We start from the raw sequence: 23,685 nt of genomic DNA on the forward strand, positions 1-23,685 counted from the left end.
AAAATTATATATATGAGTAAAAGAAAATCTTAAGTTCATTATTCACAAATGTTGAAAATAGTAATAGAAATCCATTGTGTAATAATACAAAAATAATTAAACAACCAAATTCATCAACAAAATATTAGCCTTTTTAAGTAAATGAGTACATCTTCCCTCTTTTATACCTCTTAAATTGTCAATTCTAGTTGCCTTCAATGCTTGGCTAGTTTCCCAAATTAAAAAAAATTAATATTCCTTACATATTCTTGACTCAGCCGAAGTTAAATTTTTATTGTGTGAATGGGAAGGTGTTTAATGTTTCTTGATCCAAACTTAATTGTAGATGATGAAGTTAAAAGGTGTACTGCAAAATAGTGTTTGCAGCATTTCCTACACCACAAAACATCATGATTTATGTCATCTGTGCATAGTGACCATGCTAAGTCAGAAATAAACTAATTTAATACTATGATTTGAAATAAATTTTTAGTCTCATTATGCTTAATTAATGCATAGTTTACTCATTTTGTACCTTTATATAGCTTGATATTTAATGATTGAAATATGGTAACATATCAATATTGCTATTACAATATGACTTCTGATCAATGGACTTTTATGCTTATTTTATGCAAATATAAGATGGAATTCTAGTCTTCATTTATATCCCAGATAAACTTCAAGGGAAAATTTTTCATATTCTTCTTGAATATCATGTCAAATCTTTCATTTTGCTCCACAGTCAAATGAAGCTTCCAGTCTCCGATGGTACCTAATGGGATAAGCACGGGGACAGCACAGTGTAAGTTAGTGGAGCTACCAAAGCAAAGGTCACTCTAATTAACTTAAGTATGTTCGGCCACTCATGCAAAATAACTTTGTGGTTTCTGCTGAGATTGGTACCTCACCCTCCTTTATGGAATAATGAACATTGAAAGAAATGTATACCGTTGAGATTTAACAAGAATAAATTAATAACAAAAAATTAAAAAAAAGAAATGTATGCAATAACACATTTAAGACACTAACATGTCCCTGCCCATAGATCAGCCAACCAATCGTAACCAATTTTTACAAAGAAAGAAAAGCCTTAGGAAAGATAAATACATGAGAATTTTTGAAATGTATTTTCGTCTGTGTCATGTATCATAATAATCGACTATATTAACCCATAAAATGTAACATATATCACATGGCTCTAATTATACATTGTCATGTTTGAGTTTTCCTGTCCCCTTGGTCTTTATATCTATTCTGTGACTGGACCACATTGTTTTTATTGTTATATCTCTGTAATATGTTTTGCAACCTGGAATGGGAATCCCACCAGTGGGATGGTTTGTTACGATTGCTTAGACTAAGCGGATTTTTCAGTATTAATTTTACAATGGCCTTTTTGTATATCTGAGAATATTGTTGACATTTTGATTGGCATTGCATTGGATCTATAAATTGCTTTTGGCAAAATTGTCATTCTCTCTATATTCCAATCCATGAACATGGGAGATCTTTTTATTTCTAATGTCTTCCTTAAACTCTCCACAAGCTTAAACTTTTCTTTTTTTTTTTAATCGTTTTTATTTTATTAATTCATTCATTTTACATCTCAATAGTTATCCAACCTCTTGTATCCTCCCATTCCTCCCTCCCTCCCGATTTCTCCCTACTTTCCTCCCCTATGACTGAGGGGGGCCTCCTTCTCTGTATATACTCATAGGGTACCAAGTCGCTTCTTGGGAGCCTGCTATCCTTCCTCTGAGTGCCATCAGGTCTCCCCAACCAGGGGACGTGGTCAAATATGGGGCACCAGGGTTTGTGTGAAAGTCAGTCCCCTCCCCCCTCAGCTCAACTGTGGAGAATGTCCTGACCATATGCTAGATCTGGGTAGGGGTTCGATGTTTACTGCACATATATTTTTTTTGCTGGTGTCATAATTTGAGCAGGACCCCTGGGCCGAGATCTGCCCGTCACACTGTTCTTCTTGTAGGTTTCTAGGACCCTCTGGATCCTTCTCTTTCCCCATTCTCCCATACTTCTTTCGCCTAAAGTCCCAACAGGATGTCCTCCCCTCTTTTCCACATTCCTTATAAGTGAAGACTTTTATGCGACATGCCCCTTGGGCTAGTTTCCAGATAGGAGTTAGTATATTCCATTTGAGTCTTTCTGTTTCTGGGTTAACTCATTCATTATGATCATTTCTAGTCCAATCCATTTGTCCACAAATTTTGGAAATTCCTTGTATTTAATAGCTGAGTAGTATTCCATAGTGTAAATGTACCACAATTTCTTAATCCATTCTTCTACTGAGGGTACTTAGGCTGTTTCCATATTCTGGCTATTATGAATAAGGCTGCTATGAACATGGTAGAACATATGTCCCTGTTGTTTGCTGGAGCTTCTTCGGGGTATATTCCAAGGAGTGGAACCCAAGTGGATTAACGACCTCAACATAAATCCAGAGACACTAAATCGGTTAGAGAAAAAAGTGAGGAAGACCCTGGAACACATTGGCACAGGAGACAACTTCCTGAACAGAACTCCAACAGCCCAGACCTTAAGGTCAACAATTAATAAATGGGACCTCATGAGGCTGAGAAGCTTCTGTAAGGCAGGAGACACTGTCAAGAGAACAAAACGACAGCCTACAGACTGGGAAAAGATCTTCACCAACCCTTCATCTGACGAAGGTCTACTATCCAAAACATATAAAGAACTCAAGAAATTAAACACCACCAAACCAAATAACCCATTTGAGAAATGGGGCTCAGAACTAAACAGAGAATTCTCAACAGAGGAATATCAAATGGCTGAGAAACACTTAAGGAAATGTTCAACGTTGTTAGTCATCAGAGAAATGCAAATCAAAATGATATTGAGATTCCATCTTACACCCATCAGAATGGCTAAGATCAAAAACTCAAGTGATAACACATACTGGGGAGGATGTGGAGAAGGAGGAACATTCCTTCCTTGCTGGTGGGAACGCAAACTAGTACAAGCACCTTGGAGATCTACCTGGTGCTATCTCAGAAAAATGGGAAGAGGGCTTCCTTAAGACTTAAACTTTTCATTGCAGAGGCTTTTCATTTTCTTGGTTAGGTTCATTCCAAGGTGTCTCACTACCTTTGAAGATCCTGTAAATGGGATTAGATCTCCTTTTCAGCATGTTTGCTATTGGTGTATAGAAAGGCCACTGATTTTTGTAAACTGGTTTTGTATACTGAAATTCAGGTCAAAGTGAAGTTCCTACAGGCTTCTTGTGGAAGTTTTGGGTTCTCTTATGTATACTATCATATTATGTCATAAAATATCAGGTTACTATGACTTCTTTTTTTCTGTCTATATCTCTTTAATTTCCTTCATGCCTTAGCTAGTGCTTCATACACTACATTAAAAATCATTGGATATAGTGGGTAGCCCTGTCCCATTCCTGTTTTTAATGAGATACCTTTGAGTTTTTAATTTAAGTAATTTAGTTTTTAAGTTTAAGTAATTTAGGATGTTGGCTGGAGGAGTGCCCTATGTAGCTTTTATTATGTTGATGTATATTCACTCAAGTTCTACATTCACTAGGACTTTTATCATGAAAGCATGTTTGATATCATCAAAGGCATTTTTTTGCAGCTATTGGTGTGATTATGTGATTGTAGTCACCAGGTCCATCTATGTGACTTGTTACATCTATGTGCTTACATATGTTGAATCAGTTCTGGATTTCAGGGAGAAAGCTCCTACATGGGCCTTGCAAGGTCATGATTTTACTTCATTTCTAACTTTTTGTGTTTTGAGACATGTTTTCTGTCTGTTGCTCTGACTGTCCTGGAACCTGCTTTGTTTTTGTTTTTTAATATTTTATTAATTTATTCATATTACACCTCAATTGTTATCCCATCCCTGTATCCTCCCATTCCTCCCTCCCTCCCAGTTTCCCCCTACTCCCCTCCTCTATGACTGTGACTGAGGGGGACCTCCTCCCTCTATATATGCTCATAAGGTATCAAGTCTTTTCTTGGTAGCCTGCTGTACTTCCTCTGAGTGCCACCAAGCCTTCCTATCAAGGGGAGGTCATCAAATATAGGGCACCAGAGTTCATGTGAAAGTCAGTCCACACTCTCCACTCAATTGTGGCGAATGTCATTTCCATTGGCTAGATCTGGGTAGGGTTTCAAAGTTTATTGCACATATTTTCCTTGGCTGGTGCCATAGTTTGAGCAGGACCTATGGGCCAGATCTGCCCGATGTAATGTTCTTCTCGTAGGTTTCTAGGACCCTCTGGATCCTTCTATTTCCCCCTTCTCCCATGTTTCTCTCACTTAGAGTCCTGATCTCAAGCTGTACTATAAAGCAACAGTAATTAAAACAGCATGGTACTGGCATAGCAATAGGCTGGTTGATCAATGCAATCTAATCAAAGACCCAGAAATAAATCCACACACCTATGGTCACTTGATTTTTGACAAAGTAGAAAAATCTATTCAATGGAAAAAGGATATCATCTTCAAGAAATGGTGTTGGACTAACGCAATTAGATCCATATTTGTCACCATGCACAAAACTCAAGTCCAAGTGGATCAAAGACCTCAACATAAATCCAGAGACATTAAATTGGTTAGAGGAAAAAGTGGGGAAGAGCCTGGAACACATTGGCATGGAGGGTAACTTCCTGAACAGAACAACAACACCCCAGGCCTTAAGGTCAACAATTAATAAATGGGACCTCATGAGGCTGAGAAGCTTCTATAAGGCAGGAGACACTGTCAACAGAACAAAGCAACAACCTATAGACTGGGAAAAGATCTTCACCAACACTACATCTGACAAAGGTCTACTATCCAAAATATATATAAAGAACTCAAGAAATTAAACACCAGTAAGCCAAATAACCCAATTGAGAAATGGGGCTCAGAACTAAAGAGAGACTTCACAACAGTGGAATATCGAATGTCTGAGAAACACCTAAAGAAATGTTCAATGTCTTTAGTCATCAGAGAAATGCAAATCAAAACAACTCTGAGATTCCATCTGACACCCATCAAAATGGCTAAGATCAAAAACTCAAGAAACCTGCTTTGTATGGCAGGCTGAAGTTGAGCTGAGTGTGTCGCCTTCCTGTGCCTCTGGGGTGCTTATATTAAAGGCTTGTGACACCGTGCCAAGCAGGGTACTAGTGTTTAGAAAAGAAACCACTACCCTCAGTGTACTGGAGAAGGATAAGCCATACCTGCAGTCTAAAAGACATCCTTTACCACAGATAAGTGTAGCTGTCACCTGTCACCACAGCATTTGCTCTTTATAGAAATACAAATTGTTACAGAAAAGCGTAACAGTAACCCTAACGCAGAGAACATGGCTCCTATGGAGCTCACTCCTAGTGACACACTTATAACATGACTCCTAGGCCTAAGACACAATAAATATTATGGAAGGGGGTAGCAAGAGTGATAATGTACCCCTAGAAATGACAGAGATGCTATACAGAGAAGAGACATTTATGTTGTCTCAACATCATGGCTGCCTAAGCAAGACATGAACAGGGTAAATATCAATTGCCATAATGGCAAGGAAGGAAGAAATTTCAAGGTTCTAATCACCTGGACAAGAACTATAGGACCCTTCATCTGCTGCAGGACACCTGGCTCCATACTTTGCCTGGCCAGCATCGGAAAGCTGGCTCTGGTGGCCTGAGTGTAGGAGTGCTGGTACTATCTCTTGATAGCTTCAGCCCTCAGGAGCACAGGCCCCATACCTCTCACAGGCAGGGCAACAGAAAAGTCTCTATTGGGGAGGATGCTGATGAGTCATCCCAGTCTGCCCTGCTAGCGTGGGAATGGGAGCTATGTTCCCTGTCGGCCAATACCTGTGGCAGTCTTGGGAGATGACCTCTAGAGCATGAGAACAGGAGAGCTGACCCCACCCCTGAGCAACAAGATATCAGGCTTGCATAGTCTGGGCAGCCTAGTAGAGCTGGCCCTGGTGGCAATGGTCCCATTGAGCTGGCCGTAGGGTGTGAGGGCAGGAGGCTGTCCCTGCTTCTAGCCTGCTGCAAAAACAGGATATCCAACAGGAGTCCCAGTAAGGATCTAGTATTGATAATATAGCTGATAACAGAGTCCTTTAACCAGACCAATGACTCATTGCAATGAGCATTTGTAAGTAAGTCATTTTGCACAAAAGTGTACGATGTGTGGCATCCGTGGCACACTATATCTTCCATAGAGAGATGATTTTCTTTTTAAGTATTAGTTAATTAATTTTTCTTTTTAGTTTATGTTTTCTTTGCTTCCACTTCTCCAAACTGATAGAAAAAGACAGAGGTCAGATATAATGAAATGGGTTAATGAATGGGATTGGGGTGGATGGTGGGAATTTAAAAGGAATTAATAAAAAATAAAAAGACGGAACACCTGGCAACTAATGACGGCTTAGAGAAGAAGAATTCATGTCTCCTAGGAATAAGCTCTTGAATTGGTTAACAAATAGAAAGTAGGTAGTCCTGAAAATAATACAGCCTGTATCAGAAGGAATCAACAGGCTGTATATAAATATTTATGCATTTGTATATGTCATAATAAGAATCAAAAGAAGGCCATCGGTTGGAGGGGCCGTGAGGAGAGCACATGGCTGAAGGAGGCTGGATTGAAGGGAGCACAGGTAGGGTTAACTGTAACACAGGAAATGAAGGAAACTATGTAATATTTTAACTAAAATTTGTAATAAAAAATCAAAGAGCAATGTAAGTGCCAGAAACAAAATTAAACTGCAGAATGCCGTCATTGGGGACTTTTAATACTTACGTTGTTTTTACCCCATATTGATGAATGATGTGTACGATATAGAATTCAACATTGTGAAATCTTCAATTTTCAGGGTGAATGAGACCCAGGCTTTCAGATAACATTGTTAAGGTCAGAGAGGGCACCATAGCTGCCACTACTGTGATACCTTAGGATAAAGTTTTGAAATCACCGTAACTAGCCCTTTAAAATGGAAACAATACCGTGATGTTTTCTGCTATCACATGTGATTGCACAAACAACATTCCTTACATTTGTAATGGACAGAAAACTCATATTGGTATTAGAATTGATGAGCAGTGGTCTGGAGAGGGAATAAGAAGTAAAGGGAAGTTAAGTGGGAGAAGAGAAAAAAAACGCACATTCTTGTACATGACCAAACTCTAGAGAAATTTCAATAAAATGCTTAAAAATGTGTCCATAAAGGTAAGTAATGAATTACTTAAAGTAATCAAAATACATGTCTACTTATGCTATAATATGCTGCATGAAATCATTTACTGAATTAAAATTCTGTGTTCGGAGAATAAAGACTTAGGGAGAGTCACTCTTTCTTAACAACTTCTGGCACATAATAAGGACATAGTGACTGGATATGGTTGATCTTACTTGCATTCTCATGACTTGGGAGAGAGAGGCAGGACTAAGTGGGAGGGCATCCTCAGTTACACAAAGCAAGTTCAAACCCAGCCTGAGTCTCTTGAATAAGGCCATGTCTTTAAAATGGAAAAATAAAATAAAATATTGATATATAATTTTGTTTCAGGTGATAGGGTCAGACACCTCTAATTATTGTGTGGAGTTATGTAATGTTATATAATTATGAAGAAAAATAACACATAAGGAAAGAGCAGCTTAGCCTCCTGAACTTGAAATATACACTTTATACATTATGGGATTTAAAAAAACGATATCCTAGAGAAAAACAATTAAACTATGAAAATTGCCTCAAGTCTAGAGGCAGGAGGAAATCAAGTCCTAGGCCAGTCTGAGCTTCATAGTGTCTGTGATGTCCGCTTGGACCAAAAAGAATGACTTTCTTTCAAAATAAAATAAAGTAGCAAAATTTACAATTACCTCTGCTAAAATATCCATTGCCTAGGTTGATATACCATAAAATAGTTGAGTCATGTGAGCTATACAGAAGGAAATCCATACTTATTAAATAACTAAACCTATAAATATTTCTAAATATTTTCTAAAATACTATTAAAATTATGGTGAAATGCTTAGTTATCTGTGCATTATTTTTGTTTGTTTGTTTGTTTTCTGGTATCCCAGTGTCTTTATGTCCTGGGGAAACATTGGAATCCCAGTGCTACTTTTGGTAATCTGTCTAGAGACTCTCAGTAATCTGATTTAAAAAGACCGTTGAGTCTAACCTTTGCGCATGAAAGTGCCTTCCTTCTTGTTCACCCCAAATTTATAATTTATAATCTGTTCGTAATTTGCTCGTGGGTCAGATTTCATGGTCTGAAATGTAGCTTGTCTCACAACAGTAATCACATCTTCCTCACTCAGATCTTTCTCCAGAAAACTGCAGATTTTAAGCACTGAGCTTCTGAGGTCCTGAAATAGTCATGGGTTGAGAAATTACTGACATTGTAATAGAAGTTTGCATTACAGCCAAACATGAGAAATGATTATATATGTAATTGAAGAACTCCTTTCTGGATGGCAAAGATGGATCAACATAAGCAAATTAGTGAGTGGGGAATACAGCAGGTTCAGGAAATAAACTAATATGGTTATTGCCATTGATAACTGGAAATTTTTTTTCAGTAATACGTCAAACAGTATTAGAAAGAATTTCCTTCAAACACAGAATGCTACCTATAAAATACCTACACATGAAATCATAATCTATAGATAGATATATAAACCTTTCCAAGTGATGTTGGGATTAACTCAGACTTCTCTGGCTCTTGCCGCTACAGTGTTGGGGATAAGAAAGAACAGAAAAGTTAGTCAACAGCAAGATAAGCAGAAGGTAAAGGGAAGCATGCTAAGTCGGTCACTACTAAGCAGGTCACGTGGTTTTCATTGTAGAAAGTGTTCACAATGTAACAATGACATATAGAACAAAGTCTAAACCATACAAATGCTCCATGAATGTGTAGGTATTGATATAAACACTTCTTCAACAGTACATCATAACAGCAATAAACTTAGCATTAAAGTTAACAATGGCAGTCAGAAACTGTACGAATATTATTGAAAGAACACAAACAAACAGAAAAAGCCAAACAAATAATCTACATTCAGTACAGTACTTCGTAAAATATAATTAAAAATAATAGAACAAAATATTGCAAAATTTATTGGAAAAGACATTAAATATGTAAATAACCTTCAAGGAGAGGTTAAATTTTATGTATTCATACTTTCATATTTCAAAAGTTAATAAAAAATCATTGGACTCAGTATGATATAGCAATTACATAAACAGAGCATGTGAATGAATTTCCTTATCTGGAGCTTAATGTATCATTTTAATATACTATTAAAATTTGCATAAATGGCTCAGCATTATATTACAGTGACTTGTAACCAAGTATTGGATACAAATTCCTATAGTAAAATTGTGACTGTGAAGTTATGACTTCCATTTTTGCGGAGTAAACATCAACAAACATAAAAATTCAGAGAGAGTCTGAGAAAATATTGGTTGACAATACCAATAGTTCACTTTTGACTTTAGAAAGGCAATCAAAATTAAAAGTCAACCTAGAATAATCAGAGTTATTATATAGATTATATAGAATAATCACAGATTAAAAAGCTATGAGGGCCATCTACAGAATTTTTGTATCTGTACTTGTGTCATTTTTTGTGATAAAACATTGACCAAAAACAATTTGGGAGGAAAGTTTTTCTTCTCCTCATCATGTGAACTGAGGAACTGAAGGCAGGAAATGAGGAGACAAATAGAGGAATTCTGCTTACTAACTTGCTCCTCATGGCTTGTTCACCCTGCTTTCTTAGACAAACCAGGACCACCTGCCCACACTACTGGGTTGGGCCCTCCGTCATCAATCATTAAATAAGAAATTGACTCAGACTTTTCTATAGCCAATCTGATTAAGGCATTTTCTCAATTGAAGTTCCTCCACCAATATAACTCTAGTGTGTATCAAGCTGACAAAACAAAACAAAACATCACAAATCTTCCCAGAACAGGTGGAATCATACTACATAGCTACAGGGATAGAAACATCGTGGTGCTGGCATGAAAACAGACATAGTAATCAGTGGAATAGAGTTGAACACCTACAGATGAGCACTCAGTCTCGTATTCATCTGATTTATGGCAAAGAGGCCAACAACACAAGGAATTAAGGCCAACAGGGAACTCAAGAATTAGCTCTGTACAGCAAAGGAAACTATCCTTTGAATGAAGAGGTAGTCCAATGCATAGGAAGTAGTAATCACCTATACACTTGACATAGTGTTAGTATCTCGATACAGAATGAATTTAAATAAAAATCAAAACAAACTTAAACTCAACATCAATAAGAAAAACAAACAATCTACTTGAAAAATAGGACAAGGAATGAAATAGAGAATCCAAAGAAGACAAAACAAAATATGTTGGTGTAACTCTAACTTAGCAAGTGAAAGGCCTGTATGACAAGAACTTCAATCTCTAAAGAAAGAGACTGAAGGTGAAGAAGATGGAAAGATCTCCTGTGCTCATGGATCCATAGGATTAGCATACTAAAAATAGCCATCTTCATTTAAAGATGGTTTTATTATTTTAAAGATTCTTTGAAAACAAGACAGATTAGCTTCCAGCAACACCTAGCCTACCTTAAAGGAGATGGTGAGAAAAGATGTCAAAAAATGGAAATACGTGGATTTTTTTTTGGGGAATACATTAATTTCCAGTTCAGTGAACTGGAAATGCTTCCCAAATGTGAAGACTAATAAGTTTTAGAGAGCTTGATCCATAATAGAATCACAAGAACATGTAGCTGAGCAGTGTTGGAGTGAAGGAAGGGCTTTCTAAGCTTGCTACTGCCTTAATTTCTTTTGAAGTGATCATGTGAAAGACATTTATGTCGCTGACACAATAACTATGTCATAGTCATTAACCCACTTTTACAAATAACTATGTTGTGTGGACATCATGAATGGAAATGGAAAGCAAGGCAATATGGCCAAGAAGAAATGAAAACACAGTGATAGAAATAGAATAACTAATGTTACAAATACTGAAATTACCTGATCATTTTCAACATAAATTAGTTTATTATCTTCAAAGAAATAAAACACCAAAACAAAAAAAAAGTCCAAAAATCTAGATTCTGGCTGAGAATGTAGGTCAGGAGAATATTTGTATGGCATGTATGAGACACTGGTTTTAGTTAGTGGCATAAAAAAGGCAAATAAACAAACAAAATTAGATGGTCATGATGACATATCAGATTACACTGAGTGGATTAAGAGCATTCACCGTGGAAAACAGTGTAGGTCTTACACAAAAAAATAGGGCCACCATATAATCCAATAACCTCATTCCTCATTATATAGCCAATGAAAATAATGACACCATTCTTGACTCTTATTGGAATCCAATGTTGATGCACACTTCCCTCCAGTAAAGTCATGCGACGTCCATAGAGGCTCATTACTATAGAAACAAATGAAAGTGCAATACAAACATAAAAGAGTATTATTTAGACACAATGAGAGGTAAACAGCACTTGTTGGAAATGGATGAACTTTACAACACAGATTAAGAGAGATTTGACAATACACAGAAATGGTAATCACATCTGGCTCCCATGAACGGGGAATGGGGGGTTGAATGCCTGTCATTCTGAAAGTTAAAGCATAAATACTAAAAATTGCGAAGAGTCCTGAGCAAAGAAAGGCTGAGAGTGTAAGACAGTGGATAAGACCAAAGCATGCTTTGTTCATAGGTGGTAACACCACAGTGAATCTACTAATAAAAATAGTTGACGGTTGGTAAACTCTTCTAGACTAGGAGGAATGCATATAGGATTATGTGAAACATGTCGGGGGTTTGCAAGGCTCATGGGATTGGTAGTAGTAATGCAATTTCTAGGTCGAATAGAAGGAATGTAATGGCTACAAGGAAAAATTTTATAGAGAACGGAAGGCGGGCTGAGTCTATGGGGTCAAAGCCGCATTCGTAGGGGTTTGCTTTTTCTGTGTAGACGTTAGTTAGGGGAATTCAGAAGGCTACTGTAATTAGGAGGAGTGATAGGGTGATGTTAACAGTGATAGCTAGAAGTATGTTAATTACTTTCTTCTAGTTTTTTCTAGATCTAACTAATTGGAAGTCAGTTGTACTTATTATACTAAGAAAGTATGAGCCTCATCAGTAGATTGATACATATAGGAACAGTCAAACCACATCTACGAAGTGTCAGTATCATGCTACTAGCTACTAGATACCTGAAATAGTCTTTATTGACACAGGTGTGTACATAAAAAGGGATTGCAAGAGACATCTCCAGGGAGAAAGATCCCCAAGGCATTCAAGTCAATAACGGAGGGGTTGGATGCCAGAAACCCTGCTCCACAATATTCCAATGGGCAGTGAGGAATGAGGGGACCTGGGAGTGTTTAGCATAAATTCAGAGATGGGAACACTCATGTCTTACCTTCTTCATTTCTTCATAGCTCAGGAACATTATGTTGAAGTCATGTCTGTGTTCATACCAGCCTCTAATGTGATCAAACCAACGGCTTCCATGAACTGAAAGGAAAGTTACTGAGTAACAAGTCAAGGCATCATACTACTGAGATCAGACTGGATCCTTTCTTTTTTGGTTCACACTATGCAGAAACAAAAATGAAGCTCCTACTCAAGGATCGTCATATGATTACTTAAAAGAGCTGTGTTTGTGTGACAGCTACACAAGGCTCAGACCACCTTACCTACTTAGAAACACAGAATGCAGACACTGAGAAAGTCAAGGGTCAGGACCCAGAGACACCACTCAGTGGTTAAGGAACTGGTTGCTCTTGCACAGGACCTGAGTGTTGTTCTCTGCACTCACATGGTGGCTCCCAAACCAGCTATAATTCCAATTCCAGGGAATCTGATGCCCTCTTCTAACCGCTGAATTCCCTGCACACATGGTGCACTGACATACATGATGGTGAAATCTTCATAAAATAAATCAATCTCAAATCCTTTCAATAAAGAAGTCCAAGGGTCTGACTTTAAAGATACCTTTAAGGGAACTTATTTCTCCTCTACCTGAAGGCATATGTCTCCACTTCTATTCTATAAGATCTCTGGGCAGCAGTATGTCCTTGCCACAGTGAGACAAAACTTGAATATAACAATAGAAATGTGTGAAATCCTGATTCTACACTCCATATGGCTTTTTCATTCATCAATTCTCCTCAATAATGGCATGAAAAATTCATCACTTTCCTTACAAATGTGTGTCATGCGGTGTTCAACTTTACTCTCAACTTTAGCTTTATGACACTTCCTATGCCATTATCTAGGAAAAAAATGGATAAAGTATTTTTAAATATCTTATGGTATTGCCAAAATACCTTAATAACACAGTGTTGCAAATTTGACAACCTTCAAATGGTCCCAACACTGGCAGAAAATCTGTTGGTTTTGTTTTTCAGGTTACATTGTTTCAAAATCATAGCTCTTTATAACCTTCCTAATGTCCCCTCCATCTTGGTTATGTCTTCCCTAAATTTAGATGGGTTAAATATCATGTGTACTTTGTAAACAAGTGAGAGGGATAAACGTTGTTACCTTTTCCATCCAGAAAATTGTCCAGATAATGTTCTATGGTATATGTAGCTTCTATGATACGTGTGAACTTTGAAAAATGAAAAAAGGAGATCAAAACATCTTTGGGATTTCTATAAAGATAAACAATCTGTAGGAAAAACCAGCAAGTTTCATGAGAAATGCATAGTTATCCTGAAAAGTCCTGAACTGTTATACATTAGTTCATTATACATATTTCTCCCAGGTAATATTTATGAAAATGTAGTTAGTTATCAACTTATTTTTATGCTATAAACAGTGAATGAAAAATTCCATTTACATGGAGTTTCACACATGCACAAAAGCACACGTCAACTTTCTAGAAATTATATTATTTGTAAAATTGAGTGGGTAGTGATGGAGAGGGGATCTGGAAGGACTTGGGGTAGGGAAATCATACTGTTAAAATATATTTAATTAAAATTGTTTTAATAATGAAGATATAATAAATACAGGAAAAACATATTTTTGCTGTAAAAGGCCCGTGTTTCATGGTACTAAAGTTGAGAGCGTTATTAATAAAATTAAACCACAGGGTTAGAAACCATAGAAAAGGCCACAAGTATAAGTACGTTAGGATACAGAAGTGAGAGGATTCACATCAGTAGGAAAATTATTCTAAAGTTATAATAATGTAAAACAAGACTAATGGTATAGATCTTTCACAGAATCATGGCTGATCATGGTTAGTAATAACAAACATGTCTAGTTTCGTTTGTTGGGGGTTGGTCTTTATTTTTATGCTTTTTTTTCCCCTTGTTTTGTTTTGCTTTGTTTTCAAGACAGCGTTTCTCCATGTAGCCTTGGCTGTCCTGGACTCATTCTGTAGACCAGGCTGGCCTCCAACTCACAGAGGTCTGCCTGCCTCTGCCTCCCAAGCATTGGGATTAAAGGTGCTATGCATTTTAAATGCTAATTCCAGAACCACAAGATCAGGTCCCTGCTCAGATAAGGACATTCTTGGCTATACCTGTCCTTGTTGTGTAAACCTTGCTTCACCTAATTTAAAGTGGATTGGTTCATAAAATATGCTGAAGCATGGGATTTGGCAGAGGAGAAGGGGTGGAGTTTTGTTGTTATGAGGCTGGAGGTCCCCAGAGAGGGTGCAGAAGGAGGTAAAGGAGAAGAGAATGGATAGATTCCAGAGAAGACGCTCATGTGAGAACCTGGACCATTGGATGGGAAGAAACTAACCTGACAGTGTGATAACAGATTGATTATTATGTTCCATTCTACGCTTAATTCTGAATGAATCATAGTCTCAGTGTGTGGTTATTTGGGGAAACTATTGATTAATGAATAAATAATATTTTACTAAATATAAGACTGAATATTAATTACTAGTAGCCACCAACATCGTTATTGAGTTCAGATATGCAAATGAAGACCATTGTGAGACACAATCCAATAACTGCCACATTGACAAACACTTAAGTCTGCCATGTCAAGTTACTGGAGGGAAAATAAGTATTCATACTTTTTCTGGTTTCAGAATAACTGATTATCCCCACTTTTCAGAAATGCAGTGCCACCTCTGTAAGTAGAATACTCTCACACTTGGGGTTCTGTAGTACAATTCATAGATGTAGACTCTCAGAAAGCTGGTGGAAGAATGCCAGGAGACAAACTAAAGAATGTTTGCATGTACCATCATAGCACAAACACTGAAGTAGTAAGATTAATCACAAAGCAAAGCATTTTGTCTGTATAGGAAGCCAAAGCTCTATGACGTACTTTAGCTTTTTTGCTCTTCAGACCTTTTGGTACTAAGTAATATGGAAGGTGGGAAGAGAAGATGCGAGGTGATGGCATTTTGACATAGTCTAATTTACATTTATTGTACTCAAAGAATGGTGCTCTTTCAACTGTTCGGGTGTTTTCAGTGCTGTTCCGGTGACCCTCAAAGTAAATGGAGCTGAGGATCTGCTGAGCCCAGATGGTACCTGTAAAATATATATAACATTTGTAGTGTAAGATTAAGCAAGCAATACCTGTGGTAATACATTCTATTTAAAGCCGTTGGTGCTCTTAAAAAAAATATTCCATGTGTGCTAATGAGCAAGCATAGTTTTTATTTGATTTATCTGTATTTAGGTGCAAGATTAGAAATGAAAATCTCTGAGTTCCTTGTTTCAATTTTATAGTTGTTTTATACTGATTTCTTGGTGATGATCATTTAAATTATTCCTATAGATTCTCTGTACTCTAAGTTCCATGGAAAGTATTTTAAATTTCTAATTGACAGATACTATTTGTAGCTGTTAATGGGTATGGCCATATTATAACCCACATGTAGACACTGTGCTAAAATCACATCAGGGTTAGTAGCATAAACTTTTTACTACATTTCTTGTTTGTTTGTGATCTTATTGCTCAGTTCTTCTTGATGGTGTGTGTGTGTTTGTGTGTGTGTGTGAGTGTGTGTGTGTGTGTGTGTATGCATGTGTGTGTGTGTTGTGCAGTTATGCATAGTGTGTGTGAGAGAATTTTGCTTATACATGTTCATATGTGAGTGCATGCATGTGTGTGAATACAATGGCTTTTAGCCTTGTTTGCGATAGGGTGTTTTGGTTGTTTTTTGAGTATGTAATCCAAATGGCTCATGAAATTCTGGGAATTTTCATGTCTCTGGATAGGATCTCACCATAGGAAACATACAATTAGAGAAACACATAACCACATCTGGCCTACAGCTGTTTAAGTGACTCCCACTCAGGACTTTATGCTTGCAGGCCCAAGACATTCATTCACGATGCTCACTGGGCCATCCTCTGAGCTTTCAAAAGACTGCTATGGCAAACAGTGTACAACTCCACAGACTGTAGGATTCAGGGACATCTAAAAATGATTCAATTTTTTTTAATTATGCAAAATTTTAAGATTTTATTATATTTAAAAATCTTACAAATTACAATGTACAGATTAATAGTTCTAGAATTAATAAATTTAAGGATTCACCTTCAACTACATTAAAAACAAGAACAAAGACATCCAAGTGTGGCCCCTGCTTACTCAGAAGTGACCATCATATTAGATTTTTCCTCTCTGCAGCATGACACCACCTCTCCACCATTAGTCTGTACCTATGGACTTCAAACCACAAGAAAATGTCTCTGTGTCTGTGTGTGTGTGTGTGTGTGTGTGTGTGTGTGTGTGTGTGTGTGTGTGTGAAGTGGACCTTAGTTGCTGTGGAAATCTTTTAAAGTAAATGATATATGGTAGAAAATTCATCCAAAATTATGATGCATATGGATTAGGAAGAAACTATTTTAGACTGCCATTCTTGTCCACCACATTGACAGGTCAGTGCTGACCTCCTGTCCGCTCCTGGCTCTATAGTGCACATCTCATTCCCATACCATTCCTCCTTACCATCAGCGTGCACAGTACATGCACAGATGGTGGCCTTCTCTCCTACAGATTGTGGTTTTGGGTACATTTTGTCTGGTCATTGATTGTTATGCAAAAGAAGGTTTGCTGCTCTTGGTGAGTGGAGAGGAGCAAGTTGGACACACATAAGACTAAAGCAAAGGAGACATTAGGGACCACTCCTGGTACTTACCAGATTTTGGATACGTGACAATGAAGACATCGTCATCTCTAATCTCAAAATCTTCCATCTTTTCTAACTTTTCAATGTCCACAAAGGACTTCAAAAGATTATATCCTTTAAAGTTAAGCAAACTTCCATTCGTATTGTCCATAATTATTCACCTGGAAGTAAACTCATAGAAATTACTCTGTGTATCAATTATCATACAATAGTGAATAAGAATAACGGAGAGGTCAATATGTGCCAAGAACCATGTAACTATCATCAGGGATAAATATCTACTCTATAAAAAACAAAACACGTAGGTTGTATACGCTAAATTTCACAAAACATTATGATGTCGTATTTTTGAAATTACCTTGTTAAGTATGAAGAAATAGAGAGTAAAATGTTAAGTATATTTTTCTGTAATTGCATGTGTGATGGATTTCGACAGTCCTAAACACATAGATGAGAAAATAGGGCTACAAGATGTCAACCAAATTTTTCAATTTTGTCTATCTAGCCACCCCAGATTTCACACCAAAAATTTGGGCACAGAGTCCACGCATATAATGTGGAAAATATTGTATTTCTATTACCTCATACATTCATTTTTTTCAAAAATAAGAAACCCTTTAAAGTGTGCACATTGTATATGGTACAGAGTTTGCCTAACCTGCTCTCATTGAATAAAGCTTCTGACACACTGAGTGGCTACTTGAAATTAGTAGCAGCAGCATATTTGTTTCTGAAATGATATTTGCTTAGAGTTACAAGGTCTCCTATGAAATTTGTCAAAATTTAAATTTCCAACCAAAGACTCTAAAAGCAGAATGGATTTTAAGTCTAACTAATAAGTGAACTAAAAATGTAAAGCAAACAATCTCAAGACATACCTGACCTTGTCAAAGTTTGATCAAGCCACATATCTCTACTGAATCTGCCAGGGAATTCTCTACCTGAAGTGAAAGTGCTGAGAGAATACTCACAGTTCCAGTCTTACCTTAGCGTTAGCATGATCCATTCAGTTGTTTATTTAAAGAAAATTGCTGTTCCCAAGAAATTCAATTAGATAAAATCTGAAACTAAAGTGTTGACTAATTTGCCTGTCAACAAACAACATTTAATTTTGTGTGTGGATGATTTGAGTGAGACAAGCACTCTCCATGTAGTCTAGGATATCCTATAACTTAATATGCAGTCCTGGGTAGCCTCAATGTGCATTGATGCTTTTGCCTGTACTGGGATTACAGTCATGTACAACATGTCTGACCCATGTCTTTAGAGACATCTATCAGATAGACAATCACTTACATTAGATTCTGCTGGTAGACACTCTGTGGGGTGTAGACCACAATCAAAGATGCCTAACAAGGCCCACATACATTGCAGGTTCCCTGCCAGGCAGGTCAAGTTAAAACACCCTGACTATTGAGGGCTGGAGATAGAAAGGCTGGGCTGAGGAAACACATACATACATGCACACCCGCATACATACACACACACACACACACACATGCACACACACACACACACACACACACTTATTTCAGTAGCGGTAGGTGTCATTGGTATTGAAAAAGAAAATCTCAATTTATCCTTTGAAGGGTGCTAAAAATTGCTGAGGTCATAAAACTGATCAAGGGAGAATGTATTCATAGAGAATATTGCTGAAAGCAAAGAGGAAATAGAAGTGAGTCACTGTTTCTTCTCTCCTCTCACCTATCATCCATAATAACTACCACACACTCTCTAAACAGCCCAGCCATTATGTATTCCATCTTGACTTTCTGGTTAGGAGTATCAGAACACTTTTGTAAGCACACTGAGGCAAAATTTCTCTTGTTATTTATTGTGTTCGGTTATACAGCTAGGCTGCATTTTATAATATTGAGAAGAAGAGGAGACAGAAATAAAGCAGAACAGGGAAAAAGGAAAAGACACAGAAAGAAAAGATTGAGGAAGAGAAAGAATAAAAGGGAGTAGGATAAGGGGAGAGAGAAATTCATTCTCTAAAACAAGGGTAATAAGAAGCAATGAAGAAGGTTCATTTTACAAATGGACATCAGAGGATTTTAGTGATGGAAGGAAACATGGTTGTTTATAGAGAAAGTAAATGTAAGTACCCTTCTTATGTGTTCTCTGAACTTCAAGAAAAACATTAAAACAGAAACTTTACTGAGAGGAAAAAGTATTAAGACAAGGACTCCTTACAAAGCCTTGGTTGGCCAGGAACTAACCAAATAGACCGGGCTCATCCCAAATTCAGAGAGATATACGTTCTTTTGCCTCCAGACTGCTGATATTAGAGTCATGCACCACCATGCACAGACTGAGAAGAGATAATTGTACCCATATTCTGAAGAAGCAAGGGAGAACCTTGGTAATGCTTGAATCCACCCTTTTTATAGATCAGCAGATAAAGAAAAATCATTGCTGATGAAGCATTAAGAAAAGCAGGAATCAATAGGTTGCTAGTCACTCAATAATCCCTTCCATGTATTTACTGGCAAATGGCTGGTGTTACTTAAAATAAATTGAACTCTGCAAGATAAAGTAAGATTTTGTTAGTTCTAGAAAAATCTTATCCCATGTTTTCCTTATGTGATTGAAAGACGTTAAACATTAGGAGATTACAGTTAATCTTTATAGAGAACCAGAGGACAAATTTCACTTTTACTTAACTATGAGAATTATTAGGCAATCTGAAAGGTGTTTTGGGGGATTTGTTGTTTGTTTGTGTTTTACAACTATAGCTGGAGCTTGCTTAGGTAACTTCCAGGACATGATGATCATAAAATATTTTAAGAGTATGAGTGGCTAGTTCCAATGACTTAGGGCTTTTTTTTTACTCTTTTCTTCATCTCAATTTATGCTGGTCAGAGTTTTGGTTTTTGTTGTTGTTTGGTTTTTGTTTTTTTTGTTTGGTATTTGGTTAATTGTTATTTTTTGTTTGTTGTTGGTTGGTTGGATGGTTGGTTTATATTTTTGTCCAGTTGATAGAAGTTAAGCAATCTGGGAAATGGAAACCGAAGAATGGAGGGTTTGTCAATCTGGGATCTGTGTGTGTCAGTGGGGCAGTTTCTCAAGTAATGATAGAAGTAAGTAGCTGAATCCACTGTGCACACTGTCACCTTAGGGTGGGTAGTACTGGGTTGTACAAAAAAAAAAAAAAATACACCTTAACAAGTCATGTAGTGAAAGCCAAAAAGCTGCATTCCTCGATAGCCTCCACTTCATCTTCAACATCCGGGTCTTTCCTCGAGTTTCAGTCATGACACTTCCTTTGATGATGAACAGTGATATGGAAGAGCAAGTCAAATAAACCCTGTCCTCTTCAAGTTAGTTTTGGTCATGGCGTCTCTTCACAATAACCCTAACTAAGGTGCAGTGTATTAAGCCACTGGATACTAACAATATCTTGGACTAATGAGGGATCACTGCTTAATCAAAGAATATAAAGTATAAGTCACTCTGTAGTAGGAGATGTGAAAAAATAAAACAAACAGAGGTGTTAAGGTGGTTGCCAATACTGTAGTACAAGAAGATCTCTACATTATTCATTGTTAAGTGTTTGGGAATCCTGAAACAGAGCCAAGTTAAAAAAACTATCAACTACTATTGTGTTTGATGGATAATACTATGTTTGACTTAGAATTATTCATATGGACCAATTGAGTAATAAAAGAAAAGTATAAATCTAAAGCTCAGGAAAAGGATTTGATCTATAAATATCATAGGTATTAATTTGGATATTGTCACTGAATACAACATAATAAAAACAATAAATGTGTGTAACATGAGGAAGACTACAGAAGAAATATTGTTTTAATAAGGGGAAAGAAGAAAGAAGGAAAGGAAAAAGATGGAAATAGGAGGAAAGAGCAAGAACTAGAGAAAATTCCTTTGGGAGCATGTCATGCTATTTTGTCAAAGACCTATGAGCCCACCAAAGAAGCAGACAGGGCAATCAGAGAGATAGAATGGAAGGAAACATGAGTGTGTGGTGACTCCTCTCCCAAGTGTGCCTTTCAAGAATGAGCTCTATTGTTAGTGAGATTTTTAAGATGGCCAAATGATGGAACAGACTAACCTGATATTACAATTAGAGCCAACTTATTGTTATTAGTCCAAAATAAGTAAAACTTAAACTTGACCATGTCCTGACCCATTGTCTGAATTTGATATGTTCTAGCTTTTTAAAAAAAGTGGTCTGGAGTATTACACTGTAGTCTGCCTCATTTTTTTGGGTCTCCAAATCCCAGGTCTCAAAGACACATCTGCACAAGTGGAGAAATGTAAACACTAAGATATCAAATACACACACCAGAGAAAACCAATCCAGTTTATCATATTGGGCTGTGTTCCTGCTCTGGAGGAGGTGGGGCATGAAGCCGATAAATGAGGCTAACTAAAATAAACTAAAGCAAATGATGCAGCATCAAACTATATTCAGAACCTCAAACATTTTATACTCTGGGGTTAAAAGTTCCACATGTAAAATTCTCATGATTTCAGGCTCTACACAAACACAAGTACAAGCCACATGTAGCAAAATTATTATTTTTTCAACAGAGCAGTATAAAGGCTAGTTTAGACACTTAATTGAATATCAATAGTAAGCAATGGTGAGTAGTCTGATGTAAATTTACTTCTCTTTTCCATGCCTAAGGGAAGCATAAAAACATGTTCCAAGAACAATTCTGAGTATTGAAAAAATTAGTTCACAAGTCTCTTATTTTCTTGGAGTATTCCCACAAGCATTTGGAATTCCCCTCATGGAAGACAGTGCTCTAGAACTAAATGGGGGAAGAGAGCAGGAGAAGGAGGATAAAGAACTCACCAGAATTGTTTGATGGGACCTGAGTGCAGATCTGCTGGCGTTTAAACAGAAAGATCCAGAGAGCACCTGTCTTCAGTGTGTAGATTGCCTGCTCATATCTCCAACTGCTGAGAAGGAATGTAGAAGCTAAAAAGAAGCCCTTAGTTATCCTCAATGCCATGGAGTACAAAGTCTCAGCCAAGAAGCCTCAGCTAGGTATCCTTCAGGTCAAATTCCTTGGCTACAACCTAGAGAAAGGAGAGTGAATGATTGCCATGAATGTATTTCAACCATCCTACAAATCCCCATTTTCACATTGACCTGGGGGCAGTTGACTATGGATGGCCATGGCTAATGATATTAGCGCATATAGCCCAGAAACTGTACACCAGCACCCAGGGTACACATCCTAGGGATATGACTAAGACTGAACAGAGGGCCTTCACATCCTTGAAATGTGGCCTGATGTCTGACCTGGCCCAGGCTCTGCTGTACATTACTTGGCTGTTTAACTTGTTTCAGGAGAAATCCAGAAGCACAGCCTTGGAGTCCTTATGAGAATGCTGGAACTCTGGAAAAGACTCATGGCAAATCAAACCAATACACTTGCCCTGGTCAAAGCCAGCATCTCACCATGTATATGGACCATAGTTTTCACTGCCAAGCTTACAAAAAGGCTTGCGCAAACTCTTGGACTCTAGGAAAGACTCAGGTCTTGTGTGTCCCATACACTTGATCTTGTCATAACCAGCTGGTCACCATGATTATGGGCCCTAGCTGCCAGTGCTTCCCTGAAAAAATAAGCTGACATTAGCTTTGGGGTACAAAATTCCTGACAACCCCACACTCTCTTGAGGACTCCCTAGAGAGGAAGTTACCTGCAGATGGCATCTTCCATCTCTGATGTCCCCTATTTTTTAGATTAAAGAATTTATTCTTTTTGAATTTCACATCATGTGTCTCAATCCCACTTATTTCCTCACCCCCTGATATCTCCCCTTCACCTATACAACTTTCCCTCAAAGAAAACAAACAAAAATCTTGCCATGGAAGCTGCAGTGTGATGATGTTCCACATGCAAACCCTTCTGTCTACACTGCTTTAGTTGTAAATGTTGAATGGAATGAGTCTTTTTGTGTGGTTTGAGGACTCTGACTTCAGACACACTGTCAACACTAGATCCTCCCCAGGACTCTTCTCAGACACCCAGGTGTGGCCCTGTGCCCTGCAGATCTCAAGCTTTGGATCAATAGGAATGACCTCTTCATGTGACCCAGCAGTTTCATAGAATGGCTGGATCACTGGGTAGGTCAGTGTAGAGCCTTGAATGTGGGTCGGGGTGGAAGGAGAGCTGTTCAGCCAACCAGGTCTTTCATGACTATGCCACCCGGACCAGCCCTCCTGCCTTCCCCAGAAATGGTAAGTCAGAGTCCTCAAACCACACAAAAGACTCATTCCATTCAACATTTACAACTAAAGCAGTGTAGACAGAAGGGTTTGCATGTGGAACATCATCACACTGCAGCTTCCATGGCAAGATTTTTGTTTGTTTTCTTTGAGGGAAAGTTGTATAGGTGAAGGGGAGATATCAGGGGGTGAGGAAATAAGTGGGATTGAGACACATGATGTGAAATTCAAAAAGAATAAATTCTTTAATCTAAAAAATAGGGGACATCGGAGATGGAAGATGCCATCTGCAGGTAACTTCCTCTCTAGGGAGTCCTCAAGAGAGTGTGGGGTTGTCAGGAATTTTGTACCCCAAAGCTAATGTCAG

General features: G+C 37.6%; 1 protein-coding gene across 1 annotated transcript; it reads right to left on the reverse strand.

Moving 5' to 3' along the window:
• Positions 1-303: 303 nt before the first annotated feature.
• On the reverse strand, positions 304-17,258 carry LOC127205257 (amine sulfotransferase-like). The gene is made up of 6 exons (XM_051164459.1): positions 17,117-17,258; positions 15,289-15,497; positions 13,537-13,663; positions 12,410-12,504; positions 8,159-8,345; positions 304-754 (listed from the first exon to the last, which is right to left on the reverse strand). Exons 1-6 carry the CDS (start codon positions 17,256-17,258, stop codon positions 633-635), a joined length of 882 nt encoding a protein of 293 aa, XP_051020416.1. The 3' UTR covers positions 304-632.
• Between the last annotated feature and the right edge of the window lie 6,427 nt (positions 17,259-23,685).

Source organism: Acomys russatus, chromosome 21 (genome assembly GCF_903995435.1).
Source record: "Acomys russatus chromosome 21, mAcoRus1.1, whole genome shotgun sequence".
NCBI classification, from domain to species: domain Eukaryota; kingdom Metazoa; phylum Chordata; class Mammalia; order Rodentia; family Muridae; genus Acomys; species Acomys russatus.

What these genes read in the sequence shown, in the direction of transcription:
- LOC127205257 (XM_051164459.1), bottom strand. Translation starts at nt 17,258, where the DNA reads ATGGACAATACGAATGGAAGTTTGCTTAACTTTAAAGGATATAATCTT. An exon ending in TGAAGAGCAAAAAAGCTAAA is followed by an intron (nt 13,664 to 15,288) that starts GTACGTCATAGA and finishes TTTTTCCTACAG; the next exon opens with ATTGTTTATCTTTATAGAAA. An exon ending in AGGCACTTTCATGCGCAAAG is followed by an intron (nt 755 to 8,158) that starts GTTAGACTCAAC and finishes TTATCCCATTAG; the next exon opens with GTACCATCGGAGACTGGAAG.